At 51.3% G+C, this 16366-nt stretch overlaps 1 protein-coding gene across 3 annotated transcripts in view; it reads left to right on the top strand.

Moving 5' to 3' along the window:
* Slc44a2 (solute carrier family 44 member 2) overlaps nucleotides 1-14448 on the top strand; it is a 32110-nt gene extending 17662 nt beyond the window's left edge. For 2 of the 3 annotated variants that reach the window (XM_055601409.1, XM_055601408.1), the window contains exons 3-23: nucleotides 643-716; nucleotides 831-915; nucleotides 1125-1209; nucleotides 1331-1450; nucleotides 1536-1596; nucleotides 1683-1806; nucleotides 1905-1988; nucleotides 2073-2185; nucleotides 4186-4317; nucleotides 4692-4791; nucleotides 4873-4965; nucleotides 5489-5573; nucleotides 6217-6479; nucleotides 6562-6656; nucleotides 7628-7731; nucleotides 7816-7889; nucleotides 8076-8146; nucleotides 8284-8372; nucleotides 11986-12070; nucleotides 12497-12621; nucleotides 13099-13174. In XM_055601409.1, the coding sequence (XP_055457384.1) occupies nucleotides 643-716; nucleotides 831-915; nucleotides 1125-1209; nucleotides 1331-1450; nucleotides 1536-1596; nucleotides 1683-1806; nucleotides 1905-1988; nucleotides 2073-2185; nucleotides 4186-4317; nucleotides 4692-4791; nucleotides 4873-4965; nucleotides 5489-5573; nucleotides 6217-6479; nucleotides 6562-6656; nucleotides 7628-7731; nucleotides 7816-7889; nucleotides 8076-8146; nucleotides 8284-8372; nucleotides 11986-12070; nucleotides 12497-12618 (2059 nt within the window). In that variant the 3' untranslated portion in view covers nucleotides 12619-12621; nucleotides 13099-13174. Of the gene's footprint in view, nucleotides 1-642; nucleotides 717-830; nucleotides 916-1124; nucleotides 1210-1330; nucleotides 1451-1535; nucleotides 1597-1682; nucleotides 1807-1904; nucleotides 1989-2072; nucleotides 2186-4185; nucleotides 4318-4691; nucleotides 4792-4872; nucleotides 4966-5488; nucleotides 5574-6216; nucleotides 6480-6561; nucleotides 6657-7627; nucleotides 7732-7815; nucleotides 7890-8075; nucleotides 8147-8283; nucleotides 8373-11985; nucleotides 12071-12496; nucleotides 12622-13098 lie in introns of all 3 variants that reach the window. The other variant, XM_055601410.1, reaches the window with a different exon arrangement.
* The last annotated feature ends 1918 nt before the right edge of the window (nucleotides 14449-16366 follow it).

The raw sequence follows: 16366 nt of genomic DNA, 5'->3' as shown, positions 1-16366 counted from the left end.
TAAGGACCATTGCCAGCAAGTCCGATGACCTGCATTCAATTCCTGGAGCCTGCATGATGGGGAGAGAAAACGGACCCCTCAAAGGCACGTGCATACAGTCACGATACACACAGAGGAATTTGTTCTTAAGTGCGTGGATCGAGAAGTGTGGCAATCGGGGACTGGAGAGATGGCTCAGCGACTGAGAGCGCTCGTCTGCTCATGGGGACAGGAGTTTGGCTCTCAGCTCCCACTTAGAGAGCCACATACCTCACAAATGCCTGTAGCTCCAGTGTACTCTTCTGGATCCTGCCTGTGCACAGACAATCGACATGCACGTAAGGCCAGAGAGATGGCTCAGTGGTTAAGAGTATTTGCTGCAATGTCAGTTTCTGGCCTTTGCATGAGGCACACGTGTGATGCAGACTCATGTGCAAGCAAATAAGTCTTAAGAAAAAAGATAAAAGCCAGGCAGTGGTGCACGCCTTTAATCCCAGCACTTGGAAGGCAGGGGCAGGAGAATCTCTGAGTTCGAGGCCAGCCTGGTCTACAGAGTGAGTCCCAGGACAGCCAAGACGACACAGAGACACCCAGCCTCAAAAAACAAAGCAAACAAAATGAAGGCGTATAGGCTCACATGCACTGATGCTTCTCTGCTCCCAGGGGCTGCACAGATGTCATTTGCTGCGTGTTCCTCTTCCTGGCCATCGTAGGCTACGTGGCCGTGGGCATCATAGGTAAATGCTGGAAGGGAGAGGGTCCTCGTGGGAGGGGCTGACACAGCCTCCCGGGTCAGGGTGCACTGTGGGTGAGGAGTGGCAGAGTTGATCTATCTCTGGTCCTCTCCACAGCCTGGACCCATGGAGACCCTCGGAAGGTGATCTACCCCACGGATAGCCGGGGCGAGTTCTGTGGGCAGAAGGGGACAAAAAATGCGTGAGTTTATTCATTTATTTGCGTTCGTGTACTTAAGCGGCCACACCCACGTGGAGGTCAGAGAATCGGTTTTCTCCCATCAGTGTGATTCTCGGGGATGGAGCTCAGGTTGGCAGGCCTGGTGGCAAGGGCCCTAACCCTTTGAGCCATCTCTGGGCCCAGTAGGTAAGAAGTCTCCACCAACTCTTTTCCTCCTCCTCCCACCCTAGGGACAAACCGTTCTTGTTTTACTTCAACATCGCGATGTGTGTTAGCCCCCTGGTCCTGCTGGAATTTCAGTGTCCCACTCCTCAGGTCAGTGTTCCACCTCTTCCCCTTGACGCTTCCCACGCTCTCTCGTGAGCATCAGGTGGGGCCTCTGTCCCGATGGGGTGTCAGTGCCCTGATCCGCACCTCCTTCCTTCCACCTCCCCAGATCTGCGTGCAGCAGTGCCCAGACCGCTTCCTCACCTTTCTGAATGCGCACAGCTCCCGTGAGCCTCGTGACTTTGAGTATTACAAGCAGTTCTGCATGCCCGGCTTCCGGAACAGCAAAGTGAGCAGGAAGACCCCTTTGGGACCCAGATAGGGGACACAGGAGGGTGTCCTCAGGGTTTCCCTTCTTCCCATTCTGTCTGCAGAGTGTGGCCGAGGTGCTTCGAGATGGGGAGTGTCCAGCGGTTATCATCCCCAGCAAACCTTGTGAGTCCCGGGGACCCCACAAGGGCCGGGCGCAGAGTGGGGGATCTGCAAGGACTCAGCCTGACAGCTGTCTTCCGGTCCCTCAGTCGCCCGGCGGTGCTTCCCGGCCATCCACGCCAGCAAAGGGGTCATCATGGTGGGCAATGAGACAACCTACGAGGATGGACACGGCACCAGGAAGAACATCACAGACCTAGTGGAGGGCGCCAAGTGAGAAGGCAGCCCTCTTGTGGAGGGCGCCTGTCTTGCCTGGGGTGGGACTGGAGCTGGGCTTCTCTGGGTATGACTTGAGTCTCTTCCACCCCTAGGAACGCCAACAGGGTTCTAGAGGCCCGGCAGCTCGCCATGCGGATTTTTGAAGATTTCACTGTATCTTGGTACTGGATTGTCATGTGAGTCGGGAGGAGGTTGTCCCCTAGCTACCACATTTGTGAGCCTAAGAATAGTGTCACTCATGCCCCTGTCTTATCCCCCAGAGGTTTGGTCATTGCCATGGTGCTGAGTCTCCTGTTCATCATCTTGCTGCGATACCTGGCAGGCATTATGGTCTGGGTGATGATTGTCATGGTGATCCTGGTACTTGGCTATGGTACGTCTTCCTCTCCCCCTCCTCTCTCCTGCCTAAGGTCTGCAAAGTGCCAATGCCTGTTGTCCCAGTGACAGCTTCTCAGAAACGTCCTCCTCAGCCTTCAGACGCTCTTCACTGTTAAACTGACACATTTGTGAAGAGGGTCACGCTGCTGTTGTCGGCACACTGAGGCAGCCAGAGCCCATGGAGCGGGGATGGGTGAACCGGGCAGGGCTAAGCGTATAAGTCAGGCACTTGCCTGTGGCCCTCCAGTGAGGTGCTGTGGCACTGTGGTAGACCCCTCCCCCGTGGGGGCCCCCAGCTCTGGCTCAGTGTCACCGTGCTAGCACATGCAAGGCCCTGAGGTCCATTCCTTCTACTGCAAAAACAGAAAAGAGAAACCCTACCTCTGGGCTTTGAGAGCCAGGGCGGGTTTGGTATTTTAATCAACCACCAAAGACGTTCTGAAGACGCCTGCTTACTCCAGTAGTAGGATTCTGTACCGTGGTGCCCGAGGTTCCTCGTTCAAGTCCCAGCTTTACTGCTTTCTAGCTCTGTCCTGGGGCACATGACCAAGCCTCCCAGTGCATAATGACTTCCACCACCTCCTGGGAATAATTGACAGCGTTTCCTAGCTGGAGTCTTAATGAGAAGGTAGTAATGTGAGGATAATATCAAGAGGAGGCCTGAGCAGGGCAGAGGCCTGCCTTGCACGCTAGTGGCTCCTGTTCTCATTAAGTTTTCTTCTGTGGATTTTTTCTTTCTTTCTTTTTTTTTTTTTTTTTTTTTTTTGAGACAGGGTTTCTCTGTGTAGCCCTACCCAACCTGAACTCTATCTGTAGACCAAGCTGTCCTTGAACTCAGAGTTCTACCTGCTTCTGCCTTCTGAGTGCTAGGATTAAATGTGTAAGGTACCACCACTCAGGTCTTCTTTGTTGTTTTTTGTTGTTTATTTTGGAGACAGGGTTTCTCTGTATGGTCTTGGCTGTCCTGGACTTGCTTTGTAGACAGGCTGGCCTTGAACTCACAGAGGTCCCCCTCCCAGAGTGCTGGGATCACAGGAGTGAGCCATTACAGCTGTCCTCCTTTTGTATTTTTATATTATGTTCATTTAGTGTGTGTGTCTGTGTGCATGCACATGTATGTGAACACGTGTGTGCATATGGAGGTCAGAGGACAAATACCAACAGTGCACAGTGGTTTTTTTCCTTTTTTTTTTTTTTTTTTTTTTTTTTGCTTTTTTAAGACAGGGTTTCTCTGTATAGCCTAGGCTGTCCTGGACCAGGCTGGCCTCGAACTCACAGAGCTCCACCTGCCTCTGCCTCCCTGAGGCTGGGATTACAGGCGCGTGCTGCTGCACCTGGCTGTTTTCTCTCCTTTTACTCTATGGGTACCAGGGATTGAACTCAGGTCATCAGGCTTGGCAGCAGGTGCCTTTATCCATTGAGCCGTTGTTGGCCCTTATTCTGATTTTCTTCCTTTTAAACTTCCTGAAAGGGTAAATGCTTGGAGCCTCAATCTGAGGGTCCAGATACTAAAATCTCAGTGTTAGAGTGGTGGTCAACACACCTGTCATCCTCAGTCAAGGGAGATGGAGTCAGGAGGATCATAGATTTGAATACAGATCCTGCCACATAGTAAGACCTTGTCTCAAAAAAGAAAAAGAAAAAAGCTGTTCATGTTAATCCTGGTTTGAGTTCTTGTTGGCAACTTAGGTGGCTTGACTGTTTTGGTTTTGGTTTTCAGACAAGGTCTCGGTGTGTAGTCCTGGCTTGCCTAGAACTGGCTATGTAGAGATCTGCCTTTTTCTGCCTCCCCAAGCACTGGCATTAAAGGGGTGTGCCACCATACCTGGCTGGCTGCAGGCAGGAGGCATCCTAATAGCCATTCATTCTCTCAGCCGTTTCTCAAGCAAGAGCCCAGTCTCTACAGCAAGTTCTAGGCCAGCCAGGGCCACATAGTATAGTGCCCTGTCTCAAAGACCAAACAGAAAGCTGCCATCTGGGCTTGTGACTCTGCAGGCATATTTCACTGCTACATGGAGTACTCTAGACTGAGGGGAGAGGCAGGCGCTGACATCTCCCTGGTGGACCTTGGCTTCCAGACAGACTTCCGAGTGTACCTGCACTTGCGGCAGACCTGGATGGCTTTCAGTGAGTTGGGGCACTGCCCCCGCCCCATGCTTGTATTACGAGAAACCTTGGAGGGATTGAGGTAGGACTTCCAAACAGCTTCCTCTCAGCTCTTCCGGCACTCACTGAACTGTGTGTTATTTTATGTTTAAATCGATTTTATTTCTCATTACTTTTAACTTTTGAAAATTCTCTATTATATTTCCTTGTTGAGTGGAGGCATCTTTGCCAAAGCCCTCCTGTGCGGAGGTCAGAGGAAGCCTCCGCTGATCAGTTCTCCACTGATCAGTTCTCACCTGTGGGCCCTGGGACTTGAACTAAGCTCCTCAGGGCTGGCTGCAGTTGTCTTTAGCTGATGAGCCAACCTCATGGCTGTTGCCTGCCGTTCTCCGCAGTGATCATTTTAAGCATCCTGGAAGCCATCATCATCCTGTTACTCATCTTTCTTCGCAAAAGGATATTGATCGCCATAGCCCTCATCAAAGAAGCCAGCAGGTGGAGCTTGGAGAGCCAGGGATGTGCCTGGGGTCTTCGCCTGGGGCGTTTGGCCCTGATTTCTGTCTCTGTTTCCCGCAGGGCTGTGGGACATGTCATGTGCTCTCTGCTCTACCCACTGGTGACTTTCTTCCTCCTGTGTCTCTGCATCGCCTACTGGTGCACCACCGCTGTGTATCCACTGCTCGGCAGTCTGTGGTCTCCAGCGACAAACGGTCCTAAAATGTCCAGCGGCTCAGGGTGGGGCTGTACCGCCGTGGGTTTGGCGGCCTTTCCCAAGAGCTGCCCTCCTTCCCATGGCTCTCTCCATTTTAAAAATTTCTATTACATTGGTATATTTTGGGTAAAGGGACAACAGTACTCAGAGGTCAAAGGACAACTTGCAGCGGTCTGTCCTCTCCCTCCGTGAGTGGGTCCTGGGTATCCAATTCAAGTCATTAGGCTTGGTGGCAAGCACTTTATCGGGTGAACGAGCCATCTCCCTGGCCCATTTTTGCCACTTTCAGGCAGAGCCCTACTCTGTGGTTTAGGCTTTCCAGGAACTCACTCTGTAGCCCAGGCTGGCCTCCAGTGCTCAGCAATCCTCCTACCTCAGCCTCCCAAGTCTTGGGAGTCCAAGGGTGAGCCACTACTCCTGAATTTCCCAAGTTCCTAGGCTTCTTAGTCCTAGATTTCAGTTTCCTTAATGAGCCTTCAGCTTCCTGTCTACCTCTAATGTAGCCGTGTACAAGATTTTTGATGACACACCCTGCCCGCTTTTGAGGAACACCTGCAACCCCGAGGTAGGCTTTCTATCAGTCTGAGGACAGGCATTGCCCGGGCCTCTCCCCTCGAAGATAAATTCCGAGAATGTTTTGTACTTGCTGTATATCTGGAGCTCTGTGGGGTGGCGGGGTGGGGCTTCCAAGCCATTGCTGGATTTGGTAGTTTTTCTGGACAAGGTTGGGGTGTCCCCAACCCTGCATGCTGAACTATGTATCTTTTCCGTCTATGATGTCACTTTTTGTTCCTCTGCCTTTTTCTTGACTTCTGATGCCTTTTTCTTGATGTCTTTCTGTGCGTGTGTGTGTGTGTGTGTGTGTGTGTGGTGTATGTATATATGTGTTTGTTCTCTGTATTTCTCAGCCTTATTCCTTTCAGGCAGTATCTCTCACTAAATCAGGAGCTCAGCTGGTACCTCCTGTCCCTATGGCACTGGGACTACAGGCTAGCACATGGCCACACCCAACTATTTATTGGAGTGTTGGAGGCTTGACTCACTGAAGTCCTCGTTCTTAAGTTCTCTTATCCCCTGAGCGATGTCTCCAGGCCACCCCCGACACCTTTCTCTGGAGTTTTGTAATGGGTAGTTTTGCACCTTGGAACTGCCCTTGGTCCAGCCTCAGCCTGCTCTGAACTTCTGACCCCATGTGGCTCCTTCCTCAGACCTTCCCCTCAGCGAATGAGAGTCGCCTGTGTCCCAATGCCCGCTGCCAGTTTGCCTTCTATGGTGGTGAGTCGGCCTACCACCGTTCCCTGCTGGGCCTGCAGATCTTCAATGCCTTCATGTTCTTCTGGCTGTCCAATTTCGTGCTGGCACTGGGCCAGGTGACATTGGCTGGAGCCTTTGCCTCCTATTACTGGGCTATTCGAAAGCCTGATGACATGCCTGCCTTCCCCCTCTTCTCTGCTTTTGGCCGAGCACTCAGGTAAAGGGGGTGGTTGGGGTGGGAAGGGAAGGGGTACAGGGACCTCACCTGGCTGGGCCACCGATCTCCCTTTTGATTCCAGGTACCACACAGGGTCCCTGGCCTTCGGCTCCCTTATCCTGGCCATTGTGCAGATCATCCGAGTGATTCTGGAGTACCTGGACCAGCGTCTAAAAGGTGTTGCCCTTTTTGTAGCCTCAGCTAGGGCCTGGACTTAGCCTGGGACTGGGCCTTGCTTGAAGGGTGAGGGCTCGAGCTAAGCCTCTGCGGGGTCTCTTTTGGTGGAAGAGGCGGAGCTAAGAGGAGGAGGAGGAGCAGGAGCAGGAGCAGTTAGAAGAGCCACCGGAAGCCAGGCCTGGTGGCTCACACCTTTAATCCAGTACTTTGGAGGCAGAGGCAGGCCTATCTCTTGAGAGTTCAGGGCCAGCCTGGTCTACAGAGTGAGTTCTAGGACAGCCAAGAAACCCAAAAAGTGCCAAAGAGCCCAAAGAGTCTGGCTGTTTAGGGGCAGGTCCAGGAAGAGTGGTGGGCCGTTGGCTCTGGCTAACCAGGCTGAGCTAAGAGTTTTTGGTTTTGTTTTTTGTTGTTTGTTTGTTTGTTTTTGGAGACAGGGTTTCTCTGTGTAGCCTTGGCTGTCCTGTACTTACTTTGTAGGCCAGGGTGGCCTCACAGAGATCCACCTGCCTCTGCCTCCCCAAGTGTTGGGATAACAGGCGTGCACCGCTGCAGCCAGCTAGTGTTTTGTCATTTGGGACAGCTTTTTACTGTGTAGTCCTGGCTGGCCTCAAACTCTGTAAACCCGACTGACCTAGAACTCACCAATCCACTTGCCTCTGTTTCTGAGTGCTCAGATTGAAGGTGTATATCACCACCCCCAGCTGTTTGGGTTTAAAAGGCTGACATCCAACTCACTAAATAGTCAAGGATGACCTTAGTCCTGGTCCTTGGAGAGTATTATTGTCCGTCCACACCTGGATTGATTGACTTACTTATTTTGAGGTAGTTTCACTAAGTTGTCCAGGTTGGCCTAGTAGCTGAGGCAAGCCTCAGACTTGTGATCCTTGGCTGTCTTGCTGGACTCTTCGGGGTCTCATCCAAAGCTGGCCAGTCTCTTCACGTCCCGACTGCATACCTTCCCTGTCTCTCAGCTGCACAGAACAAGTTTGCCAAGTTCCTCATGGTCTGTCTCAAGTGCTGCTTCTGGTGCCTGGAGAAGTTTATCAGATTCCTCAATAGGAATGCCTACATCATGGTGAGTGCTGCCGGGGGCGGGGGGGTCCCCCATGTCCCTCCCTCGGGGCCTCGAACATCCCAAACATCCTTCTCTTCATTCCAGATTGCCATCTATGGTACCAACTTTTGCACCTCGGCCAGGAATGCCTTCTTCCTGCTCATGAGAAATATCATCAGGTTAGGGGACACACCTCCAGCCTCCAGCCTCTCTACCTGTCCCATCTCACCTTAGTTCCCAGCTCCCTCCTGCCCTAACCCCCCTTTCTCAACCAGCCTTGCATTAGCCTGCCTCCCCTCCCAGCCTCCCTCCTCTCCCAGGCTCCGAGCCCACTGTCACACTCCTCCCTTCATTCTGCCCTACAGGGTGGCCGTCCTGGACAAAGTTACAGACTTCCTCTTCCTGTTGGGCAAACTTCTGATTGTGGGTAGTGTGGGTGAGTGGTGCCACCGGGCCTGTCCCTACTGGCCTTCGGGAGCCCATTGGGAGTGAACTATAAACCGGTGTCATGCTCAGGTCATCTTCTGCTGAGTCCTCGTTGGGGACTCAGCCTCTGGCTTCATCCCACCTTAGGCATCCTGGCCTTTTTCTTCTTCACCCATCGGATCAGAATCGTGCAAGATTCGGCCCCACCTCTCAATTATTACTGGGTCCCCATACTGGTAAGGACCTTCGGGGACAGATCAGGGTCTGGGTAGAAGCAGGGGGAGGTGGGGGCAGAGATTTGCTTAATTCCTTTGGTGAAAGTTTGAGGTGGGACAGTCATTGGTTATTCAGTCCCTAAACGTTTACTGAACACCTACTGCATGCAAGGCACAGGGATGAAGTGACTTTCCTTAAGGGCTGCTATGGTTATTACTAGCATTTGTTTGTTTTGTTTGTGTGGGTGGGTGCACTTGTGGGAAGTCAGAGGACAACTGTGGGAGTTGGTTCTCTTCTTCAGCTGGCTTGGTGGTAAGTACCTTCATCTACCTCCACCAAGCCATCTTTCCAGCAATACTACTACTACTAATAATAATAGGTCTTATTATTACTTTTACTATTATTATAGAAAACTTTTGTTTTGTTATTTATTTAGGGTGTTTTGTTTTGTTTGTTTTTGGAGACAGGGTTTTTCTGGGTAGCCTTGGCTGTCCTGGAACTTGCTCTGTACACCAGGCTGGCTTCGAACTCACAGAGATCCACTTACCTCTGTCTCCAAGTGCTAGGATTAAAGGCACATGCCAATGTGGCCCCACTCTTCTCTTGTTTTTTTTTTTTTTTTTTGAGACAAGGTCTCCACATAACTCTGGCTGACCCGGAGCTCACTATGTAGAACAGGCTGTCCTCAAACTCAGTGTTTTTGCTTCTTATTTTGAGACAGAGTCTCTCTATGTAGCTTGGCTAACTTGAAACTGGCTATGTAGACCAAGCTGGCCTCAAACTCATAGAAATCTGCCTGCCTCAGCCTCTTACGTGCTGAAATTAAAGGTGTGGACCTTTAATTTTAAGATTCATTTACTTTTGTTTTACGTGTTTTGGTGTTTTGCTTACATGTATGTCTGTGTACCACATGCATGCATGATACTCATGGTGACTAAAAGAGGACATCAAATCCTCTAGACACGGGATTACAAGTGGTTGTGAACGGCCATGTGGGTCTTGAGACTTGACCCCAGGTCCTCTGGAAGAGCAGCCGATACTCATCTGCTGAGGCAGAGTGCTCCCCGTCTCGCCTTTTTTCCTTGACTAAGTTAGGGCCCTACTGTGGCACCCTGGCCTGGAACTCACAGAGATCTGCTGAGGCTGGCAGAGAACTTTTGATCTTTTTGCCCCATCAAACCAAATTTTGTCACCCAAGGCAAGGCCTCACAGATGTGTAGGGACATTATCCAGCGATGACACTGATGCACACCTCTGTGGTCCCAACACTCGGGAAGTACAGGCAGAAGAAGCAGAAATTCAAGGTCACCCTTACTATGTATAGTGAGTTCAAGGCCAGGACTGGTTACAGAAGACCCCATCTCAAGCAAAGGAAGGAACAAAGCTGGCAGGGATAGCGCACTCTAGTGGTGGCTCTCTTTATTTCCTGGTAGGGTCTCCTGCTGGACCAGGGCTCACAGGTTCGGGTAGTGTAGGTAGCCAACTGGCCCTGGGGGCCTGCAGTCATCCTCGTGAGTGCTGGGATTGCGGGTGGACTGCCGCACTCATAGGACATTTGCTTGGGTGCTGGGCTCGGGTCCTCAGGTTTGCACAGCAGGTGTTTTCTCCACGGACCATCTCTTACATGCCCAGGTAGTGTCTGAACTTGCTGTGCAGCGCAGGCTGGCCTCAGGATCTGGCTCTCCTTGCACTTGAACCTCCAAAGTGCTGAGATTATAGGCATGTACCCCCTGGAATGTGAGCTCCACCTTCATAATGCCCCAAATATGCATAAAATTGCACCTGGCTAAAGCCTCAGGGGACATATTAAGTGCTAGGACAGTGTGAAGCATGCTCAGGCTAGACAGAAGACAGTGCTGTCTATACCTGATGACTTGCTGTTAGAATTGAAAGCAAAAGGTGAGTGAGCTATAAGCTAAACAGCATGAACGAAGACCCTGAGGTTGGAAAAAGCAAGGAGCATTGTATAGCTGATTGGTTTCTCCTAGCTGAGGTGTGGAAGGTCAAACATGGAGGTTCAATCCTGTCATCCCAGCTCGTGGGAGGCAGAGCCAGGAGGATCAGGAGTTCAGGATCATCCTTGGCTACTTAGTATTTTGAGGCCAGACTGAGACATGTGAGACTATCTCAAAACAAACAAACAAAAACACACCAAAAACCAGCCAACCAACCAACCAACCAAAAATATATAACCCCCCTCCCCCCAACCAACCAACCAAAAAACTATTCCAGAGAAGGCAAATTGGACTGGGTATGATGGCTCATGCTGAGGCAAGGGAGATCATGAGTTCACGCCAGCCTGGGTGCGCGCGTGCGCACGCGCACACACACACACACACACACACACACACACGCGCGCGCGCACGCCATGGTGGTGCCCATCTGTAACTCCAGTATTGTGCAGAGCTTCAGAGCACACTGGCCAAACATTCTAGCCAATCACTGAGCAGCAGTTTATCTTTAAAAACTAAGGTGAAGGTCCAGCAAGGTGAGTCAGAAACTTGCCAAGCCTGAAGACATGAATTCCATCCCTTAGACCCACATCGTGGGTGAAGAGAATCAACTACCAAAAGTTTTCTCCTGACCTCCACTAGCGCACTGTAGGTGTGTGTGCACATTCCGTGAAATGTTTTATATACATTAAGACAAACATTTCAGCTAAGGTGGAGAGGGAGGCATGAGCTGGTGACCTGGCCTCCACACACACCAGCTACCACAGAGGACTCAGCTGTGGGACTTTTCCCTGTAATCTCGACACTCAAGAGGCTGAGGCTGAAGGCTAGTGAGGTGGCTCTGCAGCAACTGCATTGGGCTGCATGTGAGTCCGGCTCCGGGTGCTCCGAGGTCCTTTTCTGACCTTCTTGGGCCAGTGCACTCAAGTGCCTGTGTACATATGTGTAATCAAAAATCTTCCTCACTGAGGAAAAGATGGACTCGTTCTAGCCACATCAACATGATCATTTTTTTTTTTTTTTTAATTTTGAGACAGGGTCTCACTATGCAACCCTGGCTGCCTTGGAACTCTGTGTAGACTAGGGTGGTCTTGAACTCACAGAGATCCACCTGCCTCTGCCTTCCAAGTGCTAGGATTAAAGGCACGCACCACTACATCTGAAGCTGAAAAATAAATGTTTTTAGGGGCTGGAGAGATAGCTTGGTAGTTTATTGCACTGTTGTTCTTGCAAAAGATGGGTTCAGTCCCAGGATCCGCATGGTGGTTCACAGCCATTCATAACTCTAATCCCAGGTTATCTGGCATTCATTGGTATCAGGCACACATACAAACATGCAGGCAAAACATTCACATGTTTTTTGAGACATGGTTTCTCTGTGTAGCCTTGGCTCTCTTGGACTTAGCTTTGTAGATCAGGCTGGCCTCAAACTCAGAAAGATCCACCTGCCTCTGCTTCCCTGAATGTGCTGGGATTACAGGCCTGTGCCACTATGCCTGGCTCATAAATCTTTTTTCAAAAGGTTATTTAAAGATGAGGTGGGAAGATTGCCATGAATGGGGAAACCACAGGCAGCTTCTCGGCTCATGGAGTGAGAGGTTTCCCAGCCTGGGGAGGGCAGAGTGATGGGGCAGGGTTCTGCCTCAGAGCCAGGCTGGAACAGATGTCTTCTCTTAAACAGACAGTGATCATCGGCTCCTACTTGATCGCACATGGCTTCTTCAGCGTCTATGGCATGTGTGTGGACACGCTGTTCCTCTGTTTCTGTGAGTGACCCCTTTATCTCACCCCACCAGGGGCCCCGACTCCCTCTCCCGCTGGACAAGGAAATACCACCCCCACCCAGAGCTCCCTGGGCTCTGGATGTCCCTTCTACTGGGCCTGTGCATACCTTTCCAGCTTTCTCACCGTGCTCCACGCAGACACCCTTACCCTCCTGTCCTGGAGCTGAGGCCGGACCACGCTGACCCCTGGGTCTTCGGCTTTGGAATTTCTGGCTTTGTTGGGGATTAGAGCGGGATCCACGGCTGCCACTAACTCTGGTCTCCACGTGTCTTTTCTCTTTCCCCTGCCTTTTCTTCTCCCCGTGCCTGCTGGCTTCTTTTCTGTTTTTTTCCTCTGTCTCCCTTTTCCACCCCCCTCCTTTCCTGACCACCCCATTTCTACCCCCTGCTGGTTCCTGGGGGGCCCAGGTGAGGACCTTGAGAGGAATGACGGCTCTCAGGAGCGACCCTACTTCATGTCGCCCGAGCTGAGAGACATCCTATTGAAGGGGAATTCGCAGGCGGGCGAGCAGGAGGAAGTTGAGAAGTAGAAAGTGAGGGAGACTGGCAAGCTGGCATGCGGTGCATGTGGTGGCGCTGTGACGGGAATGTGTGGCTCCTGTAGTCCTTTCCTACCCCTCTCTTTCCCAAGACAAGGCAGGGGCTCTCCCGCTGAGCCAAGCTCCCATCTCTCACTGGAGGGTTCTAGACAAGCGCTCTATCCCTGAACTATGCCCCTAGCCTTGTTTACTTTTTACTTGGGGACAATGCCTCCCTCAGTTGCCCAGGCCGGCCTTGGGCTTACTGTAGTGAAAGCAGGTCTTAAGCGTGGGGTTGTTCTGTCTCAGCCTCTTAAGCGCCTTGGGTAACAGGCCTTTGCTGTCACACCTGCTCTCTGTGTGTTGCTTTCTAACGCCTCCCCCACCCCGTCCCGTCTCCTCAGTAGCCTTCTGTCCCCTTCCCTGTGCCCGATCCTGACCCCTGCCTCCTGACTCCCTCTTATGTTACCTGCTTTGGGGCTCTGTCCACAGTGGAGGATCTCGAGAGAAATGACGGCTCAGCTGAGCGGCCTTACTTCATGTCTTCCACTCTCAAGAAACTCTTGAATAAAACCAACAAGAAAGTAGCAGAATCTTAAAGCCGTCTGCCTCCTGCCCCTCTCAGGAAGCTGTGATCGGGTGCTTGCTGTGCGGCGGGGTCAGAGTCCCCAGCTCAGCGGACTTGCCTAACGGCACATCACTGCCTCTCTGCCACCCTCCCTGAGTTCCTATCTCCAGGGACCTACAAGATTTGGGGCATCCCTTTCCTATGCCAAAGGGCGCTTGGGAGTTTTCAGTGCAGCCCTGGAAGCTGGGACAGAATGGGTCTCTCCAGTCCTCACTGGCTCTGACGGTGCCAATTTGGTGAAGTAACTTGAGTCAAGGGTGGGAGGCGACCCAAGGATGTCTACAGCGAGCTTCTTTGTACTTCCTGTACCCCCTCCAGCCAAGAGGAAGAGGCTGGATGAGAGACCCTCTGCAGACGGGCTCAGTGAGCCCAGCTCCAAGCTCCCCTGCCCGCTCCAACCGGGACAGAGTTGGATCTTTGTGGCAGGCTCAGCCCAAGAGCCAACAACTACGTTCTCGCTCTTACTACGTTTTAACCTGGACATGCAGTGAGCGGGTCTATCTGCTTTGTTCAGTCAGGCTCCACAGCTGCATGGAGCCGCTGAGAGTGCCTTCATCTGTGGCCCCACCTCCAGCCTGGGCTGGCTGGGTCACAGGAAGGAGTGTGCACGGGAGGAGTCTTCTGGAAGAAGCAGGGCCCTGTGCGAGGAGTGAGGATGGCAGTGGCTGGGAGTGGCTGTGGGGAACAGGCCTCTCTGGTTAGATCCTGCAGCGTGGCTTTGGCTGATGGCTTCTTAATGGAAAACTTGAGGCTTCCCGTCCAAGCTGGAAAATGAATGAGAACAGGGCCTGCCTCCCCGCCCCTTTCTCTGCCAGTAATCCACACTGCTGTCTTTGTAAGAGGAAAGAAACTTAAGTTCACCCAAGGGATGGTTTCAGGGGATGAGGTATGGGTGTGTTATGGATTCCAAGCTAACTAGGCCTGTCCTGTTCTGTCACCTGACACGCTAGAGAATCTCTTTGCCAAACGTTTTGAACTTGGGAGCCAATAGACTGGCTCCTCACTTTACCTGTCAAGCTAAGACCCTCCCCTCAGTCCTCCTTTGCCTACCAGGAAGATACCAGGATCTTGAAAACTGAGGCTACCAACGTGGGGTCTGTGGTTTCCTGTGCCTTCCCTGTGTGTGCCACCCCGCCCCACCCTCCTCTTGTACGCCCAGCCCCATGCTTACATAATTGCATTCCAACCGTTTAATAAAGTGCCTCTTGTACAGACCCTGGCTTGGCGTGTTTGCAATGGGAACGTGGGAAGCTCCTGGAAGTAATGGCGTTCAGTGCCCTGGGCATCTCCGAGCTGTGGCAGTTTTCTCAAAGAGGGATAGAGCCAGCCTTGACCTCACCTCCAAAGCTTGCCCTGCAGCTTGTTGGGCCTGTCCTGTAGGCCCCTAGTGAACAAAAGCTTCAGAGTGGGAACTCACCCCTGAGTCCAGAACAGCCAGTTCTCTCTCCTTCCACTCAGTAACTGCCTTGGACAGACCCTGCCCCTGGATCTTGGAGTGGAGGATTGCTACTTTTAGTTCAGTTTGCTTTTTAATGTGTGTGTGTGTGTGTGTCGGGGTAAGTATTCCATGTGAACACAGTTTCCCATGGACCCGAAAAGGGCATTGGAGCCTCTGGTGCTGGTCTTACTGTCACGAGCCACAGTGTGGGGGCTGGAAATCAATTTGTTCCTCTGCAAGAGCTGGATATATTTATTGTTTTTTGTTTTTGTCTCATGCATCCGTGCCTTTTGTGTGGATGTATGTCTGTGCACTATACCTTGTCTCCTTGGTCTCAGGGACTAGAAGAGGGCTTTGAGTCCTCTGGAATTACACAGTTGTGACCACTAAAAATAGTTGAGTATTTTTTTTTGTCCTTTTTCTTTTTTTGAGACAGGGTTTCTCTGTGTAGCCTTGGCTGTCCTGGCCTCACTTTGTAGACCAGGCTGGCCACCTCACCCAGCTGTTGTTATTTTTTTTGGTTGTGAGCCTAGCCTTTAATGGCTGAGCCATCTCTCTAGCCCAGCTGTTGTTATTTTTAAAGCTGGAAGCTGAGAGGGTTTGGGGCTGAAGAGATGGTTCAGTTGTTAAGAGCAATGGCTGCTCTTCCAAAGGACCTGAGTTTAATTCCCAGCAACCACATGGCACCTACACATTAAAAATAGAAAAAAAAAAAACATAATAAAATAAAAGTACAGGTCTAGAGAGGTGGCCCAGAGGTTCTGAGTGTATTCTGCTCTTAAGAGGGCACAGGTTTCAGCATCCTTATCAGGCAGCTCACAACCTCCTGTGACTTCAGCTCCAGGGACTCTGACACCATTGGTCTTGGAGACTTACACTCACATGCACATATTCACAGCCAGACACAAGTCATCTTAAGAAACAGTAAATATTCTAAAGTATTTTTCATTAAAAAAAAAAAAAAAAAAAAAGCTAGGCCTGGAGAGCTGGCGCAGAGATTAAGAGCACCGGCTGCTCTTCCAGAAGACCTGGGTTCAGTTCCCAGCATCCAAATAGCAACTTACAATTGCCTGTAACTCTAGATTCAGGGCACCTGACACTCTCACACAGACATTCATGCAGGTAAAACACCAAAACACATTAAAAAAAACAAAACAACAAGAACTATTTTAGCCGGGTGGTGGTGGTAGACACCTTTTAATCCCAGCACTTGGGAGGCAGAGGCAGGAAGATCTCTGTGTGTTTGAGGCCAGCCTGGTCTACAAAGTGAGCCCAGGACAGCTAGGGGCACACAAAGAAAGAAACCGTGTCTCAAAAACCCAAAAAAGGAAACAAACCTATGTTATGCTATGGGTGTTCTGTCTACCTGTGATGTCTCTGTACCAAGTGCACATTTGTTGTCTGCAGAGGTCAGAAGAGGGCATTCTATCCCCCGGAACTGGAGTTCCAGACGGTTGTGAGTGACCATGCGGGTGCTGGAAATTGAACCAAGGTCCTCTGAAAGAAGAGCCAGTGCTCTTAACCACCGGACCATCTCTCTAGCACCTTATGTATATTCCTTTTGTTGTTTTTTGAGACAGGGTTTCTCTGTAGCCTTGACTGTCCTGAACCTGCTTTGTAGACCAGGCTGGTCTCAAAACCTCAGAGATCCACCTGCTTCTGCCTCCTGAGCGATCGGATTGCAGGAGTGTGCC

The sequence above is a fragment of the Psammomys obesus genome, unplaced genomic scaffold, assembly GCF_907164565.1.
Source record: "Psammomys obesus unplaced genomic scaffold, mPsaObe1.curated_primary_1811, whole genome shotgun sequence".
NCBI classification, from domain to species: Eukaryota; Metazoa; Chordata; class Mammalia; order Rodentia; family Muridae; genus Psammomys; species Psammomys obesus.
The sequence above is the reverse complement of the archived record's forward strand: the minus strand, read 5'-3'. Positions and strand labels throughout refer to the sequence as shown.